The sequence below is a fragment of the Convolutriloba macropyga genome, chromosome 3 (assembly GCF_964194025.1).
Source record: "Convolutriloba macropyga chromosome 3, txConMacr16.3, whole genome shotgun sequence".
In the NCBI taxonomy this organism is placed as follows: domain Eukaryota; kingdom Metazoa; phylum Xenacoelomorpha; order Acoela; family Convolutidae; genus Convolutriloba; species Convolutriloba macropyga.
In genome coordinates this window covers 63,199,164-63,226,352 of record NC_134470.1, presented here as the reverse complement: position 1 = coordinate 63,226,352, position 27,189 = coordinate 63,199,164, and the positions used below count along the sequence as shown (strand labels likewise).

The 27,189-nt window shown below is 36.0% G+C and overlaps 1 protein-coding gene across 1 annotated transcript in view; it reads left to right on the top strand.

Annotated features, from left to right (window-relative positions):
• The window catches only part of LOC142336697 (uncharacterized), a 66,539-nt gene that overhangs the window by 28,532 nt on the left and 10,818 nt on the right, over positions 1–27,189 (top strand). Inside the window, exons 13-17 of the mRNA XM_075385610.1 lie at positions 2,238–2,311; positions 20,468–20,631; positions 22,585–22,708; positions 24,389–24,520; positions 25,562–25,749. Of these exons, the coding sequence (XP_075241725.1) occupies positions 2,238–2,311; positions 20,468–20,631; positions 22,585–22,708; positions 24,389–24,520; positions 25,562–25,749 (682 nt within the window). The remainder of the gene's footprint in view (positions 1–2,237; positions 2,312–20,467; positions 20,632–22,584; positions 22,709–24,388; positions 24,521–25,561; positions 25,750–27,189) is intronic.

Here is a 27,189-nt window from a genome sequence, read left to right as displayed (position 1 = left end):
CAAACAAAACATCAGCTACTACATAATATCAATAGTCACGTTAATTTTTGAATTACAAAGAATTGGATGGGACCTCTCAATTATGAGAATAAGCTACAAGTTGATGGAAAGAACAAATCACCGAAAAAAAGCAAAAAAAAAATTAGAAATTTTTGAGGATGATTATCATAAACTTTAAGACTTTTTGCTATAAACTGACTGCATTGTGTAACATCAGTCATTCGATCATCAATTAGAAGCTTATCAGACCTTATGAGAAGCTTATGAGCTTATGAGATTCAATTGCGTAGTATCAACGCCATTAAAATCAGTAGTTTCTCACGTAAATTATGACTCGATTGGAAGACAAGGATTTTTGTCATTCATAATTCATCAAAAAGACATCAGAATGAGTCTCATGACTGAAAACATCAACAAATACAGGCAAAAAACAAAAATTCAGTAGAAAAGTGCGAGAACAAAGTATCGATGCCAGTCAAAGCATATGTTTTTCTCTGAAATCTTTACCTATGATCCATTGAACGTCAATTCTGAACAAATGGGAGCTGTCAATATTAGGAGAATGTGATAAGATTTCAAAAGGAACCGAACTTTTGAAAAACTATCCAACAAATATGAGAACTCGTGGTATCGAAGTCACAAAACCAATAGTTAGAAGATGAAACCGCTATCCAGATTATTGTTGGTTGCAGTAAAAGGAAGGGGGCAGTACAGTTCACAAAAAAAATGTTTAGGGTCGGTAATGTTCAAAACTAACTTTTTCAATAAAATTATCTTTAAAGTCTTGACAGCCATTATCTGTCCACTCAAAGCACTAGGTAGTTTAACTTTAATCTCTTTAGGAAGCCTGTTGCACTTCAAGTCAACAAGTCTCGCCATAGGACGACATAATTTAGTGAATTCTTAAAATGAAAATCAAAATTTCATTAAAAAAGTACGAAAAATCAGCCGAAGCCAAGAAATATTAGCGATTTATTGAGAGCGAATTTTTTGTTTATTGAGCCTCATTTAACTGTAAATGAGGTTTGTCAATACCAGAATCCTTGATATGAAAAGTGTCTAGTCTATAAGTGACTTAAGAAAACAAGAAAAGATAAATTAAAGTTTTCTAAAAAAAAGCAGCTGTCAAATAGAATTCGAATTTTTTTGATGGAAAACTACCCTATGAGACCTATAGCTTTTTTGTCGCCTTTCGTCTATTAGGAACACCAAATTGATTCGTTTTGTTGCGTTAAATGTAATGTTGAATTTACATTTTTTATAGAAAAAATCTTAATTTGAACAAAATTTACGCTAAAAGTGAACAAAATCATACCAAATATCCCGCCCGTGTTCACACAAAACATTTATCTCAAAACTCACATTTAACTACGATGAATATATGGATCGGCCAATATTGACGAATAAAAAACTCATATGAGTATATAGTCCCCCCCCCCCCCCCCCTCAAAAGCGGGGTCGGAACAATAATTGTTTAACTTTTTACAGCTTAAAACGCCTCAAAGCTGAAATTGAGAAAAAAGAAGACCTATGTATTTAGGATACAATATCTTTTATGCTGGTCCCCAATGCCCTCAATAAGTGATAACTTATCTCTAAAAAAGCGTTTTTCATTTTAGAAGATGGGAATAATGCCCGTAATAAACATTGACGGCATTGTACACCAAGCTGTTTAGCCTTAAATATTATGCCAGAAAAGGAGAACTTATTGTGAACTCATTCTAAATACTCGGTCCCAGTCAACTATGCTTAAAAAAGTAAACTTTTGTGACCTAAATGTGTGCTCAATTCTTTTGAGAGGCTATTGTTTGGGTCTTAATTTTGAGATAATTTGAAGCTCTAGATCGAATATATCGAATCGAATTGTCTTTTGTTTGAGAGTGCATGAAGTGTTTGTATTTGAGATTGAATCAAGTCAATTGGAGACAATCTGAAACCAGATCACAAACAAAAGTGCTGCACTTGCAATTAATTTTGAAGAACCGACATTGTATTTTAGTCAAGATAAAATGAGATCATAATAGAGCAGAGCGTGATTTCTTAAAAACAAGCGCTGCTACATTGAAGGATCTCGTGTTTATTGATGACCCGACCTTGTTGAAATCGTACGATTTTCTGATAATGCTTGCATTTATTGCTAAGCTTTTGTAGATTGCAGAATTTTCTGATAAGTTTATTCAGGATCAATCCTAATAACCAGAATCAAAAACATTTAGAATTAGTGATCAGTTTCTTAGAGTTGAAGTAATGCCTCTGTCAGAGCATAATGGATCATCTATTTACGACGGAGAATTAGATTCACCCAAATCACGTTAGTTATACATTACTTCCAATAAACATACTGTAATGACAGCTGAAGAGGCATCAATTTATTTTCAGATTACGGAAGGTTATTTGAAACTAAAAGCCCGGGCTGAGGAATTTTGCCAAATTTATGTAAGACTAAAGGTATCTAGCGTTGACAAGCAGGCAAATTCGACGCAATTTTTGCTACAAAATTTTGTGTTGAATGCGTTGAATTTAGCCTAAATCTTACATATTTCGCGTTGAATTTAGCGTAGATCTTACATATTTTGCGTTGAATTTAGCGTAGATCTTACATATTTTGCGTTGAATTTAGCGTAGATCATACATGTTTTGAGTTGAATTTAACATAGATCTTACACATTTCGCGTTCAAACTAGCGGTGATCTTACAAATTTTGCGTTGAATTTTACGTTGTTTTTACATAAAATCAACGCGTAGAACTCTGGGTTTGGGACTCGAACCGCTAGCCTCCTGTTTACTAGTTGCCTCTTCGACGTGCCACAGAACCTTACTGTTCGTACGAATCGCACTCCTTACAAATCGGAGTGTAACCTCACAATTCACATAATTTTAACGTTTCTGAAAGTAGATCTTACATAATTTTGCATTGATTTTAGCGTTGATCTTAAATCATTTTGCGTTGAATTTAGCTTTGATCCTATTTGATTTTTTGTTCAGTTTTTGCTTTACTTTTTCTCTAATTTCAACTCTTTCCAGTTTCTCTTGCAAGCAACCGTTTTTCTGATTTTTTGAAGAAATCGCAAAAAAATTGTGCCTGCCTACCTCATTCCATCATCCAATTACCCCTTCCCACGTAACCCCCTAACATGCAACCCCATGTGCCCCACCCAACGCACCTCACTCCTCCTCCCCCCCCCCCCCCACGTACCTCCTCGCCACACGCATCCCCACTCTTATAAAAACGTACCCCCCACGTACCGCAACCAACGCACATCACCCCACGTACACTCCCCCCCACCCCCCTGAATTTATGTAAGATCTACGCCAGTGCTCGCTTTGATATCTCTATCCCCGATGGGTGTCATTGAAAGAGGCGACATGTGAGTTTCATTAGAAGTTTAATCGGTTTTTTTCATAGCTTACTTGAACTTTATGATCTATAGGTTATTCAAAACTTGGCATGTTAGTGAACTCCAAAGAACGAACTACTGAAGATAGACAGATACTTCTTGATATTCATGTTCTTTTTGAGATTCTCAATATTTTGTACAAACAAACAAAAAAGGAGACCATAAAAAGAGTTTCTCTATCAGTTTTTTAGACTAATAGTAAACACTATAGGGCCCTATCAAAATTTTCTGGCAAAATTGCTGACTTGTATGAGTTGTAGTGTTTTTTGCCAAATACTTCGTTAAACATTTGTACGTTTAATTATTGTTCCGACCTCATTTGTGGGGGGGGGGAGGAACTATATACTCAAATGGTTTTTTTTTGTTCAGTCATTTTTGGACGATCGATATATACATCGTAGAAAAATGTGACTGGCATCATTAAAAAACTCGTCCAGCTTTGAAATCAAACTTAAATTTTTTTTTTGAATTTCCTGTTTTTCGAGGAGTTATCTTTGAAATCTAGGTTTTAATTTTTGTGTGAAAACGAGATATTTGTATGATTTTGTTCACTTTTAGCGAAATTTTTTTTCAAATTAAGGCCTTTCTATAAAAAAATTATTTCAAAATTACATTTCAATTTACAAATTGAAGCAATTTTGTGTTACCAATATACCGATAAAAAGGCTAGTTCTGGTATCTTGAGGAAGTTTATTATAAAAAAAATGTTGAATTCAATTTGAGAGCTGTTTTTTTAGAAAAAATTCCTATTTATTTATTATTGTTTTTTAATCACTTTGAGAATAGTCACTTTTCATATCGAGGTTCTGTAAACGTCAAACCTAATTTACAGTCAACTGATACCCAATGAGCACAATATTCGTTTTTAAGGAATCACTAATGTTTTTTTGTCTTCAAATCTGTGTTTTCAAAAATTTTAATGAAATTTTGAATTTCTTATAAGATTTCGCCAAATGTCGGGAGTCCTATAGCATAGACTTGCTAATTGAAGGAGCAATTGACTTCCTACTTCGCATTAGGTAAACCTATATAGTGCTTTGAGTGGACAGCTAATGACTGCTAAGACTAAAAATCAATTTGTCGAATTTTTTTTTGAATATTTAATCGATATTAAACTTCTTTTCATGAACAGTAAGTCAGTCTCATTATTGACAGGACCACATTCCCTTTTAATGCAACGAAAGTTAATATGGTAGGTGGTTTTATCTGATAACTATTTAGTTTTACAACTTCGATAACACGAGTTTTCATAATTTCAAAAAAATTCGGATTTTTTTTTAATTTTGATTCCTTTTAAAAAATTTTCGCATTATTCTAAAATTGATGGTTCCCATTGGCTTAGAAAAGATGGCCAATGGATCAGAGATAAAGTTTTCAGAGCAAAGATTATGGCATCGACACATTCTTCTTCAAAATTTGACTGATTATTTGTTGGTTTTTGCCTGTATTTGTCGTTGTCTTCATAATCATAGGACTTATTGTGATGTCTTATTTATAACATATTGATGACAAACATCCTACTCTTCTCACCGAGGAATAAATTAGCGTGTTTTTGGATTTACTTAAAAGTTCTTGAATTTAGTGGCTGTTAAGACTTCAAAAATAATTGAACTGTAAGGCAATCTGAGTAATAACAGGAACTTTTTCTTGGCTACTGCATCTAAAACAAATCTGTTTAGTGGTTTTATCTTCTAACTATTGGTTTTTTGATTTCGATGCCACGAGTTTTCATAAGTTTTTTAAAATCCTTTTGAATATATTTTTTTTTTGTAATTTTGATTACCTTTCTTTTTTATTAGCGTATTCTAATATTGATTTTTCCAGTGGCTTCGGGAAAACTTTCAATCACAGGCCATGTTCGCAGAGAAAGGTTCATTATTCAAATGTTTTTGACACTTTCTTACACTTTTTCACTGAATTTTTTGGGTTTTGTCTGCTTTTTTGTTGTTTTCAAAATCATAATAGTTATTATGATGTATTTTTGATAATGATTTGATGAGAAACATCTTTTCCTGCCCGTTGAGGCATAGGGTAGCGTGTTTTTTGGATTTCCCTAAAATCTCTTAAATTTAGTGGCTGTTAAGACTTCAAAAATAATTTTTTAAAAACTTTTTTGGACATTAACCAAACTTATACTTATTTTCGTGAACTTTAAGGCAATTTCAGTAATAACAGAAACTTTTTCTTGGCTACTGCATCTAAAACAAATCTGTTTATGTGTTTTATCTTCTAACTATTGGTTTTTTGACTTCGATTCCACGAAGTTTCATAATTTTTTAAAAATGTTTTTGAATATGTTTTTTTTTGTAATTTTGAATACCTTTCTTTTTTATTAGCGCATTCTAATATTGATTTTTCCAGTGGCTTAGAGAAAACTTTCAATCACAGATCAAGTTTGCAGAGAAAGGTTAATTATTCAAATGTTTTTGACACTTTCTTACACTTTTTCACTGAATTTTTTGGGTTTTAACTGCTTTATTGTTGTTTTCAAAATCATAAGACTAATTATGATGTTTTTTTGATAATATTTTGATGAGAAACATCTTTTTTTCCGATCGAGGCATAGAAATCTCTTGAATTTAGTGGCTGTTAAGACTCCAAAATAATTTTTTATAATTTTTTTGGACATTAACCAAACTTAAACCTTATTTCGTTAACTGTAAGGCAATCTGAGTAATAACAGGACCTTTTTCTTGGCTACTGCATCTAAAACGAACCTGTTTAGCGGTTTTATCTTCTAGCTATTGGTTTTATGACTTCGATGCCACGAGATTTCATACGTTTTATTTTAAATTTTTGTGGATATTCATTTGTAATTTTGTTTACCTTTCAATTTTTATCACAGTATTCTAATGTTGATAGTTCCCAGTGATTTAGAGAAGATTGTCAATTGATGATAGATTAAGTTCGCAGAGAAAGTTTATGATTCAAATGGCTTCGACACCTTCTTACACTTTTCTCTTGATTTTTTTTTGGGTTTTTCCTCCTTTTTTTCTTTTTTTCATAATCAAAAGATTTATTGCGATGTCTTTGTGATGACTTAAGAATGACAAACACCTTTATGTTCCTATCGGGGAGTAATGACTTCCGCTGAGAGCTATTGAATTGAGTGGCTGCTAAAACTTTTTAAAAAAGTTTTCGAATTTTTTTGAACGCTAACTTTTATTAAACCTATTTCCATGATATGTAAGTAAATCTCAGTAATGACATGACCCTTTCCTCTTTATTAAATACAAAATAATCTGGTAGGCGGTTTTAACTACTAACTATTGGTTTTGTGACTTCGATGCCACGAGTTTTTGTAATTTTAAAAAAATCGTTTTTTTTTGTAATTTTGTTTCCTTTTGACATCTTATTGCATTATCCCATTATTAATAGTTCCATTTGGCCTAAAGAAGACGTCCAATGGATCACAGATAAAGGTTTTAGGGAAACGCTGATGGTTTTAATGGCTTCGAAACTTTCTTTCTTTTCTAATGAATATCTGGTTTTTGCATGTATTTGTTGTTTTCATAATCATAAGACTTATTGTGATGTCCCGTTGATTACTTATGATTGACAAACATCCCTTATTTTTGATTGAGGTATAACTCAGTGTACTGTTTGACTTCCTTTGAAAGCCATTGAATTTAATGGCGTAGATAAAACTGGTTTTCTCAAAAATTTCGTTGTTTTATTATGTTTCTTTTTACTTTTGAAGTCATACTTTTGTTGTAAAGAAAAAAACAACGCCATTGCTATTAAAAAGTATATGAAAAACAAAATTTTTTAACCAAAAATTTCTCTTTTTTGGGTTTGACACTTTTCTCGCTCAATTTTTTCTGAAATTTTCTGAAATTATTCATGTATTCGTGAAATGCTGACTTGTCTCATAGGCTTCTAAGTAAGGATTAAAGGAAATATGTTACTCAATGCAGTCAATTTATAGCGAATAGTACTAAAGTTTTTTATATTGTTCATTTTCAAAGACTTTTTATACTTTTCAGTTTTTGTTCTTTTCGTCAACTTTTAATTTATTCTCCTCATTGACAGGTTTCATCCAATTCATTGTAATTGAAAAACCATTTTCCATTGATATCATGTCGCAACTGAGGTTTTGTTTGTTGGACGATATGCGTTTTCATATCAGTTTTGTGAGTGGTCAATATTTGTGTTTCTTTTTCTCTTCTTTTAGCATATTCGCTGAAAAGTTTTTGTTTCTGCTTATTTTGTTGTTTGTTTTTTTTCTTGGAGTCTTTCTAATGGAAGATCTTGTGAGCGCTGTAATGAGGCATGGTATTATGCAATTCATATAGTAATTCGGTTTTGTTACGATTTTTTTAAAACTCGAACACCTATTTCTAATTATCTCATCATTAGGTTGACAATCATGTCAAAAATGTAGATGAGCTCGGGTCGGAACATCATAACTTAAGGAATAAACGAAATTAAAAAGATGACATGAGGATAGAGACAGTTGTAAGATATTTCACTTGCCGTCGTTATCTTTTTCATCGAAAAGCGTGATAATAATCTTGTATGCTTAAAAGTTTGGCAGAAGAATCTGCTCGGGATGCATAAAATTAAAAATTGTTTGCTAGTTTTGTTTACAAATGCGTACGTTTCATTGAAGAACTCAGTTTTTGCTTTGAAACCGTTAAAAAGCTGAAAAAATTTTGTCCTCAAAAAATTTTATCCGAGCAGGTTCGCTGAGAGAACACTGGATATTGATTGACACTTTTGCCAAAAATGTTTTTATTCCATTTTACTGAATTTCATTACAATTTTCGTCATCTTTCCTCTAGCGACGAATGACAATCAGAGGGGTCGAAACATTATGCTTTGCGCGTTCACACATTGCCGAACCTCCTAGTTCTTTCGCAAAATGATTAACTTAAACAGTCGCCAATAGAGACCGAAACTGATAGGAAAATTTACTGTCTTCGAAATCAGGTTTTGCTTTGCAGTTTTTTGACGCTTTCTTTTTTATACGCCTCTTCAACATAATTGATATGCATCATTGAGTAAATAATGAAATTGTTACAAATTAAAACTGTTTTGTTGCAAAATTACAATACAAATGGGTTGAAAGAATAATGGAAAAGGTCAAGTACAAAATTTTAACATCCAGAAAAGAAAAGTGCAATGACGACACCAGCAGCGCTGTAGTCAATTTTTTTAAAAGCATTACCAGTACTTCTAATAATTTAATTTATTAATTAGAAGTGGGATGGCCACACCACTTGTCGTTGAAGAAAAACCATACAGCATTTTTCGGTCTATGGAATCATTTTCGAAATTAAACTTAATGGAGTACACAATTTTCTGTTTTTTTTTAAAAAATTTTTTACAATTAGTCAAATTTTCCTGATATCAACCAATTAAATAATATCGAGAGCAAGAAATTGACAAATAGATCAATCTGCAAGTTCGCATTGTTTTGATTGTGGGACTCCAAGACCGCGATCATGAACGAGCGCTCAGCAATTATTCAAGGTATAGTAGTATTGTACGCGCCAAATTTTCTCTGATTGATACCCCTCAGGGTAGAGAATTTTGTATTTTGGCCGCCCAAAAATCTACCCAGTTCGGGAGGCTCAATAACTAGGATTGAGCTTGAAAATAAGTCAAGGCAAGAGTTCTCATTGTTCTGGCTGCTGTGTCGCAAAAAGATTGAGCGAGATTGATTTTTATTTATTGTTCAAGCTCTCACAGTGAGATAAGTCCAATTAGTCTATTAAATTGATGTAAAAAGGTGTATGAGTGAAAAGTTTGATTAAACAAACGTATACAAATGATCTAATTAGAATGAAAGGAAGAAACTAGATCAAAATCAATTAAAAATCTTTTTCGGAAATTAATTCAAGTCAGTTGGAGCAATTGTGAATGTCAAAAGTACTAAGTCTTGGCAATTTAATGCAAGTATTTCAACTATTTTGCAATGTAACTCCTTTTTCTTTAAATCTGTCTCTAAATCTCGTTGGGGCAAGTTGGACTAAACGACACAACCTATGAAACTCAATAATTGTTAGAACATCTAATAGTATACGAAATTTATACAATGTTTCACTCCCAAACGTTTTTCGTGTGCTTATGACCTTTCGTGTACTCAACTTTCTTAGAGTTTTATAGAGTGTCGTATAAGAGTTCTATGACCTGCGTTCATGCAACAGCGTTCATGTAAGGCCATCCACAAACTGCACCTTTTTTATGGGTCACTTCTTATATTGGACGACATAGAATTTGTGAGCAATTCCATTTGTGGATTTCTGGTTTCAGAAAATTTATTTTTCATGCGCAGCAATAAACGTCAGAGAATTTCTTCTTTTTAAAAAGAGAAGATAAGATGTTCTCTATGGTAGCTGAACTGAAAGTGTTTATCTAATTCTTGGGTTCACGAATTCATTTTTATTTAAAAGTGGGCCTGAGAGTGCTGAAACAGATAAAATACTAAACTTTTAAGAAAACTTTCATTCCAATTTTTCTTCTGTTGGGCTATGGGTTTTCGCAAGCGGAATAAAAGCGTTTTTAACTAAGTAGAAAAACAAATTTTTCAGAATGAGAGAATAACAAGAATGATATTTTACAGTAGAATTTAGAGATATACAGGAAAGATCTGATTATTAGATCAAGATGGTGATTTGATTTTGGGGATGAAAAAGGACTCAAAAATCATTTGTATATATACTCATTATCAGTGTGAAAAAGTCAAGATACAAAACTAATCTTAGCACCATGCTTTATAGTGGGGGTCGCATGGGTTACCCAATATGGTTTGCTTCTGCAAATCAGTCGCAAAGGGAACCATAAACGGAATGCATTTGCACTTTTCTAAGAAATCATTCACATTTCCGGAGATATTATAATCATTTAAAACATGCTGGAACGATTTTACATCAAATAATCTCACTCTAATACTAGTTATCTAGATTCACCAATTTGAACCGAATATTGATTCTAAGCACCATTTCTTGACGATTCATTTATATAAATTCTCTGATTAAAATCAATTTGATTTCGTCTTTCTAATCTGGTAAGTTAATATTTCATTCTAATTCTCACTAAGTTTAAGAATATAGATTGATCGACATTCTAACACCCCCACTCAGACTTGAGCTGATTGCGTAGAGTCTGTTCCCATCAAAACTGCTCTGAATGTTTCCACTTTCGGAACTGGTAAGGACTTTGTGAAGATGTCCGCTGCCATTTTGTCTGTAGAAACGTAATGAAATGAAATAGTCCCATCCTCCGTCTTGTCCCGAATCAAGTGAATATTTGTCTCGATGTGCTTGCTCCTCTTGTGCATGATGGGGTTTTGGCAAAGTCTGATACAACTTTGGTTGTCCTCTCCAATTGCTATTGGACGTTTCTGTTGGATGCCAATATCCTCTAGAAGTTGTTTCAAGTTGCCATGCCCTGATATTTTGCTTCTCATGACGAAAGAGCAACTGTGGCCTGCTTCTTGACACCCCAGCTGAGTGCTGCGCCACGTCCGTTGAAGTAATAGCCCGTTGTTGATTTTCTGTCACCAGTCTGCATCACTTTCCCCCACTAATTCATAACTAGCCTCTTTTGTGTAAGTAAGTTTTAAACTTTTTGAACCTTGAAGATATCGCAGAAATCGTTTTCCGCATAGCCAGTGTTGATTGTTAGGTGCGTTCATTTACCTGGACACAATGTTGACTGTGAACATGATGTCTGGCTTCATCTGTTTGGCCAGACAAAGAAGTGATCCAACCAAGCTTCTGTAGATCCTTTGATCCACTTCTTCGTCTCCGTTCTGTGCTGCCTGAAGTTTCAAGTTCAAGTCAGCTGGAGTCCTTGAGGGTTTGCATTGGTTCATTTGAAAACGCTCAAGCATTGTTTCTATGTAGCGCTCTCGGTACTTTGCCAGCTCTTTGTACCAGTTGTTATTAGCCTTTTTCAAATCATAAATTGATTTATTTAGTCGACATACTAATTTCTCCCCATCTGATCCGCACTTTACAAACTCCTGCGGCTGTTCCAGATACACTTCTTCGTCGATTGGCGAGTGCAAGAAAGCAGTCATGATATCAAATTGGTGCATCACATGGCCCTGCTTCGCTGATAGCTGAAGTAGAATCCTGAATGTCTCTGGCTTACAGGTGGGCGCAAAAGTCTCAAAGTAATCCAGTCCTTCCACTTGTTTGAAGCTTTTCGCCACATAACGTACTTTGTATTTGTTGACTTGACCACTGGTTCCCAATTTCACTTTGTAGACCCATTTGCCCGGTAAGACGTCCCTGTCTGTGGGTGGTCTCACTAGGTCCCAAGTCTCGTTGTCTTGGAGTGCCTTGACCTCGTCATTCATTGCCCGGTACCACTGGTCCCATTCTTAAGCTTGCTTGGCTTAGTAGACTGTTTTGGGCTCCACATAGTTACCCTCAGTCACAGCAAGATGGGTCCTGACTTCTCCAAAAAATTGCGGAACATTCCCTGCTCGTGTCCCTCGTCTGGGCTATGCCCTGTCCGCTTGCTCCAGTGCCTCTTCAAAGAAGCCAACTGTCTGCGAGAAGTCCTCCGTTTCACTGTCTTCCAGTGACTCATTGTCTCTGAGAATCCCTCTTGTTGCAGTAGATTCTTCATCCAGTGCTGCTTCATCAACATCTGAGGCATCTCGTCTCAGTCTCGTTTCTTGAGTGTTCACGCTCTCTGCGTCATGCCACTCTTCCTTTATTTTCAGTGGATGTGCCCTGCTCTTCTTTGTTGCCATCGTCATGATGACCATCATCTGGGTGCCAGATCCCCAGTTGATGTGACCCCTCATCTAGTAGGTCGGGCGTCTCTGTGTTGTCAGGGATTGAGCCCACTTCGGACTCCTTGATGATCACATCTCAAACTGCCACAACCTTGCGTGTGTTGGGTACGTACACCAGGTATCCGTTGTCTCCTTTAGTGCAATCCACAAACTTTCCTTCCAGTGCCTTGGGTTCAAGTTTGCTGACATCTCTGTCCCGCTTCCTCATGAAGACTGTGCAATCAAAAATATACAATTTAATAATTGGAAACTTAGGTTTCATACCTCGCATCAATTCTGCTGGGCATTTTTCTTCTCCTCGTCTCAGAACCAAGTTCCTGATCCTTGTTGCGTGAAAAATTGCTGCTCCCCACATCACCTTGGGAAGTCCTGAGTCAATGAGCAAACATCTTGCCAACTCCAGCAGCGTCCTGTTTCACCTCTCAGCTAACCCATTCTGTTGTGGCATCTCTGGTATGGCTTTTTCCTGTAGAATGACTGCATCTAAGCAGAGTGTCTTGAACTGCTCTGAGTGAAACTCCTTCGCATTGTCTTGCCTCAGCTTCTTGGGCGTCCCCACACTGAGAACAAATTTCTTCAGGCTGGCCAGTGCTTCACTCTTTGCCTTAAGCTAGTCCACAAAAACAAACTTCGTGTGCTGGTCTGCAAACGCAATGCAGAACCGGAACCCTGACAGTGAATCTACTCTGAAAGGTCCCATCACGTTTGTGAACACCCTCTCCACCTTCTCTTCTGCTTGGGTCTCTGCCACTCTTGGTACTGGACTCTTTGTGATCTTGGCCAATGCACACACATTGCATACATCATCGAGTTCCCCCACTATCTCTGGTGCATTCCTGACCACATCCGCTTGATTCAAATGACCCAGTCGTCTGTGCCTCTTCCTTGCACTGTCAAGTTTCACGCTGTTGGAACTCATCATGAGTTCTAGAACGCTGCAGGGTAAGTGAAACAAATTATTTTCTTGTGTTAGTTTTACCCGAGTTCCCTTCTGTTTCATGCAGCTGTTTCCTTTCTCGAAAGTGAAGCTATGTCCCCATTCCGTGCATCTTGAGACTGATAGGTGTTTTGAAGAATAGTCTGGCACACACAAAACATTCATGAGTGCGCATTGGAATTGCCCTTTGTTTGAGGGTATGCTGGTCATCACACAGCCTCTGCCCACCACTCTGGAAGCCTCTCCGTTGGGCTTTCTGACCACTGATTGAATGGTCACAAAGTCCAGGAACGGATCGATGTTCGTCACTATGTGATCTGTACAACCACTGTCTACTAGCATGCCTGCTGTCTTCCACTGGGTAAGAGCTGCCCAGTATTCCTCGTCTGGTGAAGTCAATGCTGGACCCATTGCAACTGACTCTTGTTTGCCTCCATCTCTTTGTCTCTTGCATGCCCTGTCTAGGTGACCTTTCTCACCACACTTGCTGCATTGTGCTGTCACCTTCCTCCTGCAGACCTTGGCAAAGTGTCCAGGGATCCCACACAGAAAGAATTTTTCTTTCTTGGGTCCCTTCTTGAAGTCAAGCTTCACTGCCAGTGCCACTGAACCACTTCGTCCCTTGTGTCTCTGTGCTGTGGACTCGTGGAAGTTCTGCAGCGTTTTCCTCAACTCCGTGAAGTTTGTTGCCGAGTTAAAGCTTTCCTGTATAACAAAAATTTCATACCATTGAGGCTTTCAACTTTCATTGGCTGACCATTGAGGACCAAGGCGTTGAAGAGGGTTTCTGAGACTGCTTCACCTGCTTCGTGTAGACTTGTGAGCAACCTCTGTCCTCTGATGAAGAAGCTATCCAAATCCTAAGCATCCTCGAGCTGCAGTCGAGCAAGCTGTGCCACCAAAGTCACCACTGTCGGCGTCTCCACACTCTGAAATCTCTCTTGCAAAAGCTTCCAAGCCTTTGCTCCATCTACGATGCCGTCATATCCCACACAGTCATGTCTCATCAGCATGAGGGTTGTTGCATCTAGAGTCAGTGCCAGATGGCACCACACATTGTTCCGTTTCTCCTTGATGTCTGCAAATTCCTTCTCATATGCATCCTTCAGCACCTTCTGGTTCTTCTTCTCATCATTGCTCGCCCCATTGGCTAGTGGTGCAGGCTCGTTCGAATGCTCCTCTGTCCCAAGTAGTGATTTGTAGATTCCCTTCGTCTGCATCATTGCCAAAAATCTTGTGCTCCAGATTGGAAGTCCTGTGCTTTTCCTGTGTAGGTCAGCAGCTTCTCTGTCTGTTGATCCATCGTAGTTTGAGCAGGCAAAACAGTTGTGAAAAGAAAAGGTACTAGGCAGAAAAAGATTATGACTGTCAGCAACAAATTATTTTTGCTTTGGAAATTAATTTTGTGACTTAGAAAATTGCTGGGCCCATAACTTTCGTTATGTTTGGTTATGAACTTTCGCAAGCGGAATAAAAAGCTTTTATATCTAAGTAAAAAAAATTAAGTTCTCAAAAAGGAGAATAACAAAATGATATTTTACAGTAGAATTTAGAGATTTACAGGAGAGATCTGATTATTAGATCAAGATGGTGATTTGAATTTGTGGAATGGAAGAGACTCTAAAAAGCTGGTATTTATACTCGCTAACAATGGGTATATCAATATTTGAGTCTTTTGTTACAGGTGATTTGAGACTTTTGTGATTCATGGTGGGATAATGGTATGTCTATTAACTCACTGCTATTATGACAAATCATACAAAAGAAAGCAACTACTTGTCTTAACAATTGGACGGTTGAAGTTCACTTTCAGTTTTTTGAACCGTCACAAAAATTGTACGGTTAAGTTAAATTCTCATACTTTCTAAGATTTAGATTAACAGTTTAAGTTTTAGATCAATTATCTCTACACAGCAAATAAAATCCAAAAATAGAAAATGATAAGGCTCGGTCTCGATTAAAATGGTGCACACATCTCAACACAGATTTGCTTTTTAATAAGAAACTTGTCTCAACCTTTCTAGACAAACTAATCTAGTCAACATTGGAAGATGGATGTAGACTGAGCAACTGTAAACCTGAAGTCCGCAGTTGTGTCACCCAACACTTTTTCCAGTCGGATGGGGACCTAAACAGTTCATCTCGAAAAGCTACCTTTCAAAACTTTCAACATATCAATTCTAACAAGTACTTTTCACATATATCTCAGCCAATAAAATTTTAGGAAACCTTTGATTGTCAATGTAAAAACCTGAATAGCAGCATAAGTTTGCTATCAACAATCAGTGTTCTCAAAACAGATATAAATGATCACCATACTGAATACAAAATCCAAAGTTCAATTTTTAGCCCTACTTAACAGTGTCCAGATCTCTACAAATCTATTTACAGGAGCTGATGATGTGGGCACATCAATAAATGATCCAATTCTTACCCTCCTAAGGATAGGCACGGGATACCAAATGAGAATTCCTGTGATATTGAAGGGAAGATGACAAAATGCTATCTGAAGGGCGACGAATAATATAACAAGAATGATATTTTACAGTAGAATTTAGAAATTTACAGGAGAGATCTGATTATTAGATCAAGATGGTGATTTAATTTTTGGGATGAAAAAGGACTAAAAAATCAGCTGTATATATAGCCATTATCAGTGTGAAAAAGTCAAGATACAAAACTAATCTTAGCACCATGATTTATAGTGGGGGTCGCAAGGGTTACCCAATATGGTTTGCTTCTGCAAATCAGTCGCAAAGGGAACCATAAATTGAATGCATTTGCACTTTTCTAAGAATTCATTCACACATCCGGAGATATCATAATCATTTAATACATGCTGGGAAGATTTTATATCAAATAATCTCACTCTAATACTAGTTATCTAGGTTCACCAATATGAACCGAATGTTAATTCTCAGCACCATTTCTTGACGATTCATTTATATAAATTCTCTGATTTAATTCAATTTGCTTTCGTCTTTCTATCTGGTAAGCTAAACTTTCTTTCTAATTCTCACTAAGTTTAAGACTATAATTTGATCGATTTTCTCTATGGTAATTGAACTGCAAATGTTGATCTAATTCTTGGGTTCGCGAATTCATTTTTATTTAAAAGTTGGCCTGAGAGTGCTGAAACAGATAAAAATAATAAACTTTTAAGAAAACTTTCATTCCAAATTTTCTTCAAAGTAATTTAGTGATCTCCAGTTCTGCCTTTAAAAGTATTATCTCAATAGCACTCATGCATATTATTTTCAAAGGTTTAGGCCTTTCTTATTGACTTTTAAACTCGTTACATGGCTATGTTAACAAGAGGCATTGGGTAGTTGCATTGGGTCTAGTTCAATCTGAATTCTCAAAGTTTCCGGCTCAAAGTTGAGTAATTAGGCAATCTACACACCAGCCCTAATAACAAAAAACTACACTGCCATCGGAGTTAACAAAGAAACGTGAATATCAGATTCTGGGAATTCGTATTTGAGACGCAAAAATACAAAATTGCAATTTTGTATTTTTGCGTCTCAAATACGATTTCTCAGAATCTGATATTCACGTTTCTTTGTTAACTCCGATGGCAGTGTAGTTTTTTGTTATTAGGGCTGGTGTGTAGATTGCCTAATTACTCAAAACCGATAACCTTAAGGTTGTAACCTATTACTCAATTTTGGATAATGCGCCCCCGACTATCCATCTCAGTCAGCTCGATAAAGAACAAGACGCGAAAAAGATACATCAAAACACTTAATTCAAGGATGGATGTTTTCAGTCAGTAATAGCTCCAAAAGAATCACAGAGAATTCAGTCAGTTTTAGGTTTGAGTAATAGATAAAAATAGCTTGACCGTATTTCGCGCGTGGAAAGATAGTGTGCCACTGTCGGTGCAGCCGATTCTTTGCAAATTTGAATACATCTTGCAATGCGAAGCTGGCCTGTTTTCATATAATATTCATTAACTGCAAGCTTCGTGAAAAGAGAACGATGCAAGCAGCAGTTTCTCCATTGCAGTTTGTCTTTTGTCCTCTAATATGAGATCAAAAATTAACTTTACAACCAAACAGTTCAATTGGGCCTGCCCATTTGATTCGTGGATTGTTGGGAACCAGATTCAATCGTTATTAACATTGATCAGGTCTAATTTTCTGACGCGCAACGTTTTTAATCTGGAGTTGGCTAACCAGAGATGACGGGCGCAACCGTTATTTGAGCGCGCTATAAACTGATGACTGCGCTTAAAAAGTTCCGGTGGTCGTACATAAAGTAGCAATTATTCGCGATTTGACAAAAGTTTATCAATTCAGAGAAATTTGCGCCATGCAATTAGAATAAACTAACAAGCAGAAGAGAATAACAAGTTAACGCCTAAATTTGCCAAACAGCACAAAATGAGAGTCTAACTCAAATTCTATCCTATTGAAATCAAATTCCAAAACTAATGTCCTTTAAGTAACATTGCCTTAAAATGGTTAATTGAACGTGGCATTCCCAAGTTAGATTTAACACGTGGGCGCAGAAATCATTGTTCTAAAAGCGGTGAGTCATTAATGCAAAAAATCACACAATCGGCCTAAAAATCGATGATAAATGCAGGAAGTGTCAGTAGCTGTGTGGTAAAGGTCACCTAAAACGTCTCTTTCGAACTCTTGGCGCGAAGAAGATCACGAATTAGGAAAAAAAGTAATATGCAGGACAATTCTGAATTGTCCCAGAAAAAAGAGTAAAACAATGGCTTGATTAAAAACAATACGGTAACAACAAATTTTGCGTCAACAATGCATTTTACCCTACGTACGCAATAATGAAGCTGAAAAAATTTATAACAAAGAGAACTCCCTTTTTCACAAAATATGATAAAATTTTCAAAAGCAATCACAACCTGATTGATATGATTGATAAATGAAAGCTAAAGCAACAAAAACGACTCACCTATGCTTTGCTAAAAAGCGCATGGAAACGTTTAATATTACGTCCTAAAAAGTAAGCTATCAACTGGAAACGCTGTTTAATATAGTTAGCGCCCTAATAAAAACAAGATTTGGTTTGTTATTAATGATACTATGAGACAAGACGACAAAAAGAACAATAAATAGTGGCAATCCTCAGTAAAAATTGGTAAAAACAATGCATCATAAATTAATGAGTCGTATAAAAAACCTAACAGCCAAAACTATTTGAAAAAATTTTGTAGGCTTCCTTCGAACGCCAGTCACACTGCAATTATTAAGAAGCAGTTACAAGAGTATAAATAGCACAGGAAACACGGGAAAACTAAAATATTAACGAAACTTATGGAATTACAATGTTATAAAGTCATAACATCTTTTAGCTATCAGTTGAAAACAAAATATAATTTAATTTATGCCTTTTTTTTATGTAACAGAAAGACTTGTCAATGGTGAGACTTCAAAATAAGCTGACCAATAGAACAATTAATAGCGGCGGAACTCAACATTTTTACGCAAAAGACAAAGCCGTAAGAACCAGGTTTGATTAACAAGAAACGCTAATGTGATTCTTATATGCTACTCAGTAGAACATCACGTGATCTTTTTATTAGGAAGAGCAAACGAATAAAGAAAAGAAAAGCGGAAATCACCAATGTCCACAACTGTTTTATGATAAGGTAGTGCCAAATGCATAGAGTCTTTAGCTGACCTTTGGTCATTTCAATTAATAAAATATATGCAATTTTTAAAACGTGAAAAACGCTCTCTTATAAAGATCAAGAAACAGAAGTCAAGTTGTCTTGAATTTAGACAAATGTCGAAGAACCTAAAAATTTTCAAACAATCTTTTCTCTCACTTGAATTCAAAAGGAGTTTTAAAACCTTAAAAGCGTTAACTCAACTGAAACTCATCTCAATCGTTCACTCCATTTACTTGAGTAGGTTGGTTAAGATAGCTTTTCAGGCCAGGATTGATAATGCACTGGCATCAAACGTAAAAAAAAACGAAAAGGGATTTGTAAAAAAAGCACCAATCTCAAACCCTTCTATTATCGAAAAAGGAAAGACCAATGATAAGCTCGTGATCTCTTCCTGACTCAAAGCAATGCTACATTTTCCCTCACATTGCTAAAAAAAGTTAAACACTGCCAAAAACGGAGATAAAGGTCAACAAAATACAATAATGTTTTTAAATTAGATGCAAATCTTTCAAAACTACAGTTTCAAATTTCTTTCTCAGATAAAAAAAGTTCAACTAGCCCTTGATATAGTTTATGATGGTTAGTTTAGCAAGTGTTAGGGTAGTGCATTTGAGATGTATTAGCATTTTCCGATAAAACAACCTTTTTTGTGCAAGCTTTCTTGAAAAGAAGTGTTTTTTGTCAAATACTGTAAAGTTGTTTGTCAACTTGTGAAGAGATATTAAACTAAGAGATTGATTAACAATGTTTGACTTGAGAAAAAGCTCAAAAATGTCAATGGTCAAATTTAATTTGGTTTTAACAAGAATCAAACAAAATTTGAGCGAAATTTTCGAAAAATTGAGAAGGAACTGTGATAATCGGCTGATGTTCACAAAAATTAAAATTTCGATTACTCTACGAAGATAAATTTCGGTTTTAAAACGCTTTAATTATTTATCATACACTAGATGGGCTTTCAAATGATATCACTCAAAACTCTGTACGACAAGTTTATTTATCGGTCAAAATTGACTGGCAAAAAATCCATTTGTGCATATTGTTGCTCTCCCCACTAAGTGGGTTCTGAACAATTAAAACGTGAGAATCGGTTCGGGAGGTACTGATATTGCATTCATTACAAGTTGGTGTCTAAGATATTGCTTTCTGTAATTTAAATGGTTAAAAGGTAATTTTCATGATTGATTCCTTTATTTGAGAATAATATGAGGAACACACACAAAAAAGAAGTTGCTTAAGAGTAAGCTACCATGCAGCGTACAAGATAATTGTTTTAAATAGGGCTAAAATCATTAATAGCAGTGCGTAGGATAGTTTGTGAAGTCATGAAGTCGCGGACTGTGGGGTCCGTTGCAACCCAACTCGATTTCCTGGAAAAAAATTTTGGTCGCGCCAACGTCTGGTTTATACCGTAGTGCGACCATTGTCCAGACATTCGTGCGACCTATGGTCAGACTTCAGTGCGACTTTGCCCTCTGATCAGACCGTACTGTGACCATTGTCCAAACTTTCGTGCGACCTATGATCAGACTTCAGTGCGACTTTGCCCTCTGATCAGACCGTAGTGCGACCATTGTCCAGACCATCGTGCGACTCAAGCGTTTCCAAGACCATGTATATTGGGTGTGCGACCCAAATCGTCTGATCAGAGTGGTCTAGGGTCGCACACCTAAACCTGGGTTGGTTTGTTACGTATAGCCAAGGCTTGTTAATTGTTTCATTTTCAGGTAAAGAGCGGAGGGAGCAGCAGAGGAGACATGAAAATGCTCAGAATGTTTCCAAAATAGTAGTGCAAGTGTTGATGATTGTGAGTCTGTTGTATCTCTTCGTCTGCTCAGTAGATCTGATGGGAAGTGGCCTCAAACTGCTGATGGGATCATCCGCTAACTCTGTAAGTCGTCAAAACGTGAATATAATGGTGACTTCTGTTGTGCAAGTCACGCAGGCTTACGTTTGAATGACCTGGTAGATGTGATTAATTTTACATTTTATCATATGAATGCTTTGAATGTTGTGAATGCGTCAATTTTTGATCCACTTAAACGAGCTCATCGCAACTTTTCAATCTGACCTAATATTTGCGTTACATGGATTTTTGATGGCTTATTTTCAAGAAAATAGAAGTGCATGCAGGAGAATGAATTGCTGTCAGGTTTATTTCGAAGTTTATATTCCCGGAACTTCATCATTTTGGTTTTTGCTCTTTAAATTTTGCATTAAATAGTTTACTTATTAAGCTGGTTTTGTAAGAGAAGACTGTTGGTAATTTTTATTGTGACCTATGATGTTTTGCGGCGAAAACTCGATTAGGTAAAGCCATTATTCATCGTCATTGGGCAAAGTTTTTCAACCAACAATTAATGAAAATTAGGCGGAGGCCAATTAAAACTCCTATGGGCGGTATTTCAAAATATACTTGAAGCTATAAATTATTCAAGTGCCTCTAACAATTGACTTTAACGATTTTTTCGCATCCAATCTTTCCCTTGAAACTTTTTGCCAAGATCACATTCTCGGAAATTTCTGAGGTTTGTTGATATGAAGTAACCCAGTTCTAGCCCTCGACTCATGAAAAGACTCTATGACTCTAGTGGGGGTATTTTTAAAAAATTTTTGGGTTGAGCTAAAGCCCAGAATGTCTTAAATTCCAACTAAAGTTTTTTCATAGCCCAAATGAGTCGAGTATTGTCTTTTCATAGCTCATTTTGGGTTGACCATTGTCTTTTCGTTAGTCTGTACCTAAGCCTGGGAATAGTTAGTACTTTATACCAGAACTTTATTAACTCATTTTTGTTTGATAAAGCTGAAAAAATCAGACTTTCGAAATCTTCATTCACACGCTATAAAGCAATGTATTCTTGGCAAAATTCAACAAGTTAATGGATGAGCTATAGTACGTACATAGCAAAAAGTGAGAGTTAAGACGGCAAGGTTTTTTGATGCTCTTTTACTGGTTTTTTGTCTGATGTTATTGACGTCAGAATCGGTTCATATTCGATCAAAAATTGTCTAAAGAACCTAAAAATATGAAGCCGAAAACCACCTTACAACATGGTATAATTTAATTAAAGTTACAAACTATTTTGGACATTTCTATGCATATTAGACGCAATTCCGCACGTAATTTATATACTTAAATCTGATTGGCTAATATTCGCTCGCTTCAAAACTTTTTACTTAGTAACATCCTCCGGCCCAGAGGAAGATGTGGGAGAATTGGTACTAATTTTACAAGACGGCGAACGGGTGATCCGGAGGACGTGCGCAATACGTCTGAGCGTTCGACGCTGTCTGAACCGTAACGTAGATCAGTGATCCGAGCAGTAGGGTATTAGCCCCTTGGGTTGGTCTCTTCAACTACCCATACCAAGTCGCCGGCCTTTAGGTGTTGCTCGGCAGGCGTCTGCCACTTAGAACGTCGGTTTAGCGCCGGCACGTGCTCTTTAATCCAACGAAACCAAATATCGTTAGCGTACGACTGTGCGCGGGCGTACCGTTTACGATGATCGAACTCGTCGACTCCAACGACTGACGGAATTGCTGTTGCTCGGTTACCGAGTAGAAAATGATTAGGTGTGATTGCGCCTAGGTCGGACGGGTCGGCGGTTACGGGCGTTTACGGGGGATTTTTTCACATAGGAAATCGAAATTACCGGGAATGCATTTCAATTACTTTTCACTTTTATTGATAAAAGGACATCACTTAGTTTTTGATAATAGTCGTTTCAACTGAACTTTTTCCATTCGTTATTAAATTCAATGAATGTTTTTAATCAGATTTCTGACACTCAGACTGTCTAAATTTTGGAAGGATTTACTTAACGATTACTAATGCCTGTGGCAGGTGTTTGAGAGCGAGATAATGCGGAACCCAGTGGCTGGTCTGATGATTGGGGTGGTGGGCACTGTCATGCTGCAGAGTTCAAGCACGTCAACTGCTATTGTGGTAACGCTAGTGGCTTCCAAGTGTAAGTCAGGACTAAAGGGTGGTCTAATATCACTACTGTTTCCCAGTTTCTAAATTGAAAGCAAGACAAAAGTTTTTGCTAATGGGTTTGGTGAGAATAGAGAAAAAGTGGCAGTTAAAAGTGTTAGTTATTCCACAAAAGTTTAAAAAGTTTTAGGCCATATCCTTAATGATTTCCAAATAAGTGCTGCCTTGACCCTGGCACTACCTTTGTCGACTAGAAAATAGATGACTCGAATAAACTTTCTGGCTTTTTACTTAGTATTATAAATACTCGTTTTATTCAACGTTTTATTCCAAGTCTCCCAACACGGCAATGACACCTTTGAAAGAACACGATTATATAAAATATTTGCGCGTAGTTGAAGTTTTCTGACTTAGCAATTCTTCAATTCTGAGATAACAGCTGAGAAAAATGGAAAAGAGAGGCTGACCGAAACTTACAGCTGAGAGTATCAACATTTAAAAATGGAATAATATAATTATACAAAATTAAAGCACCCAATAACAAATAAAAAATGAAAACATATCTTGCACGTTTCAGCTTTCATAACAAAGTTTTGTTAGAAAAAAACAAAAAATTTCGACATTGGAATTCCATAAAAATGATGCGAGACGAAACAAAACTATTGAGAATTATAACCGTCTATTAGTCCCCTTAAACTCTACTAAAAACCTATGTACTACGAAAGAAAGTGTGCTATACTGATTAAAAATTGAACTTTACTGGAAGGTGAATTTAAAATCCACTTACAGAATCTCTAGGGATCTTTGATCTTAAAGATACCATATACTCAATCTTGGTCACACCGAACGTCAACCCCAAGTATTTTGGACAGTTCAACCTCCCCTTGTTATGTTGATAAAAAGGCCAAGTAATGGTTCAAGGATAATGGTTCAAGGATCTCTTTCCTTCGCCCATATCTACTGTTGCAAGGACATCAAAAGAGGTGAATATATGTGCGAATATTCAAACATCAGAAAAAAAACAAAAAATGTATTCTGTATCAAGGAAATTTCTGAAGCTCAGTACTCATATACTCAGTATGCGTGATTGCCTACAGAGAGACCTCTTTTTGGCTATTTACCCATTCTGAAGTATCTCAGAGGAAATGATAGATTATGGTTTTTGTTTTGGTTGTCCCCTGACTACGTGGTATACGTCCGAAGAGACAAATTTCAATAACTTTGGCGTTTTGTGGAAAATATGGAAAATAGTTACTCAAAACGCGGAGACAATGTACCTGTTTACCTATATCCTTTTCAAGGCTTACGTTTTGTAACTGGCGTTCCGGGATGAATGTGTTCCGGGATGATTCCACAATTTTGAGAATGTAATCCGCAAATCAGCCTAAATTTCTTTTGCCCAAATTTTATTAATAGTTAATTAGTTACTTATGACGTGGTAAGCGCAAAAATTGTTCACACTAGCACCAAAAGGAATCATTGTGAAAACTAGTTTCAGATATATCCAAACTTGAAGAAAAATGTACCCATATTCGCCGACTGTTACTAGCTTATACTCACGCTTACAACCCTGATCTTAAAACGTGGTGGTAGAAAATTGTAATAAAATCGAGTAAATTTACCCGAGAAATGCGATATTTGGCATGTAATGACACTATCCTTAATGTACTAGATTGGCGGATACACTTAATGTCCTCTTCGCTGAATGTTTAAGCTCTGAGTGTGGAACAGGCGATTCCGATGGTGATGGGAGCGAACATTGGCACTTCAGTTACCAACACATTCGTGGCCATGGGACAGATCAATGTCAAAGAGGAGTTCGAGAGAGCATTCGCAGGAGCCACAGGCTAATTTTCACTCATTCTCTTCTTAATATCTTCCAATAAGATTCACTGTGATAAGAACCCCGGCCAAGGTATTGCGGCCAAAAATCGTATAAATATGCAAAATCTTACACATTTTTTCAAATTGAGATTTGTCAAATTATATAAAATATAAGCCATGAATGCTGTGAACGCGGTGAAATTATATAACTAAGTTTTATGCACTAGCCGAGGAATTTATGTAAATTATAAATGATAAGCGGTGAAAAGCTTTTCAACGCAGTAATGACATAATTTGGCGATGAATGCAGTGAATGTGCTGAGTTTCTGTAATTTCACCGCTTCGCTTAGTGGGGCAAAAAAAATCTAGATTAAAGTAAAGAATGGTTTATAACGTGTCAAGATCCATGTGTATCTCTAAGTGGGTATCAGGATTAAAGCAATTCCGTCACCTGGAGAATTGACGAGGATTTCACAATTTGAATTAGTCGCCTCAAAAAGTGACTCTAAATCAAATTTGATCTTATTTTATTATTAAAATATCCGGAACTCCTCTCAGATAATTAAACTCCCAGTGAAAGCAAGCTTAATAGCTTTGATAATGATCATATTCAAACTTGGTAAATCTTTTAAAACAGATTAAAACTAGATCTGTAGCTAACCAAGCTCTCTTTGCCATGCTGCATGTCAAGATAACATCAAGAAGATGTGTTCAAACTTGCAAGATCCTCATTGACCGCAAGATACCCAAGAAAGATTAGCCATGACATGTCAACAAATATCAGGTTGTAAAAGTTAAAAATCACCTATAATGCGCATGCTATATAGCATATATGCTTCGTTATAATACGAATTCATAAGATTGCGCAAGAATTATCAGGAATTCTCAAGATTTATAAGAAATGTCGGAACCGTCAGCTCCCGTTTGTTTATTAACCACCAAATGTAATAAATCTTTTCCAGTATAATAAATTTCTAAGTGGACGCAAAATCGATTACTATCAGCCCGTTTTCTGAGGAATGAGTGATAACTGTGATTTCCACTTTCTCTTCCACTTAATCAGTGCACGATATGTTCAACTGGCTGACTGTGATTATTCTGCTGCCTGTGGAAGTGCTCACTGGATACCTCCTCTGGCTATCTGGTCTCATGGTATCTGGTATGGACAACAGTGGCCTAGAATCTGGGGAGTCAATTGACATTCCGGGACTAAAGACGATTACGAAGCCTCTCACAGACCTAATTGTAGTGGTAAGTTTATACATACCCTGAGGCTTTGAAAAGCGCGTTTTTTTGTTAGCTGATCCAAAACAAGTACACATTTACAGTCTCACACTCAATCACAGGCACACACGAAACATGATTAGCAATGAGTTCTCCTCATTTAACATGGATATCGATGTTAATACTGCATAAGATTTTACAAAATTAAGTCAATTCTCGAAGTTTCTAACAAATTTTTGTGACCTGTTTCTTTGAATCCTAAAATTAACACCGCTAAATCCCGCAAAAAAATATGAAGATCTTTGCCGGATAACAAAAAATTATCTCAAAAATTCATATAAGGATTCTAGCTGATTCAGACAAAAAATCTTTAATCTGGCTTAGTACCGTAAAACATTATTAAGATCCTGTTAAACCCTAATCGTTAGGCCATTATGATCCATTTCGGTTATCAAATGGGTTTGAAACTTCGACGAAATTTTATGATGTACCAGATGTGTAACTCTGATTCACAATATGTTTTTATGTTAGAATCTGGGTGACGAGAGTTAAAATTAATCTCTAGTTATAAGGTATTGACTTATTTTTCTTACAATGACCTGGAGCTGGACTGTAATCACTTGTTCATTTATCGTCTCCTTTAAAAACTCTTCATAAAATTAATCCCGAAATATGTCGCTGAAAAGCTAAAGCGAAAAAGAAACTTACATTTACAAATGTTTCGTCTAACAATTTTTGTTACAGCTTTGCCTAAATAAAAAAATTTTGGAAGATGACAAAATACTGATGTAAACATCTTTAATCAAGTTTTTGAAAGAAATTAAATCAGCAACATGGTGCATAGAACAAATTAACTCAGGCTAGTCAGTACTAAACCTTTAGACCATCCAGTAAGCTTCGATTGACTATCTTATAGTGACTAAAATTAAAAGTTTGTAAAAGTTTTCTAATGATTGAAAGACTTTTTTTTAAATGTATTTTTACATGCAAATCTTTGCCAACAGGTTTCTCAAATTTGACATTAATTTGTAAATGCCCATATTAACTTGCAAACACTTTGATGACTTTGCCATGTATTAGCCCAAATTTGCATAGCGAATCAGCCCAAAAACTTCTAAAGACGTCCTAAATCAGGCTTTAAGGCCCCCCAAACTTAGCGCAAACAGCAAATTTTTAAACTTTGCAAGATGTGAACGCACAAATACTTTGGGCATCGACAAAAACATGACGTAGTGCAGGTCGATTCTTTTGTATATATTTATTTGATTGTCACTTATTTTATGCCTCATATTTTTTTAAGATTACAAATGTTGGTTTGTGCTAAAACTAAAATTACCAAGCAATTTTAGCTCAAATTTGTTTCCAAGTTGGATATATGTGTATTTGTATTTCACACTGCGCGTTTTTCGTGCTAATGTGAAAACTACGGACAATGTTTAGTAACTAATGTTCATGCAATAAGTCAGT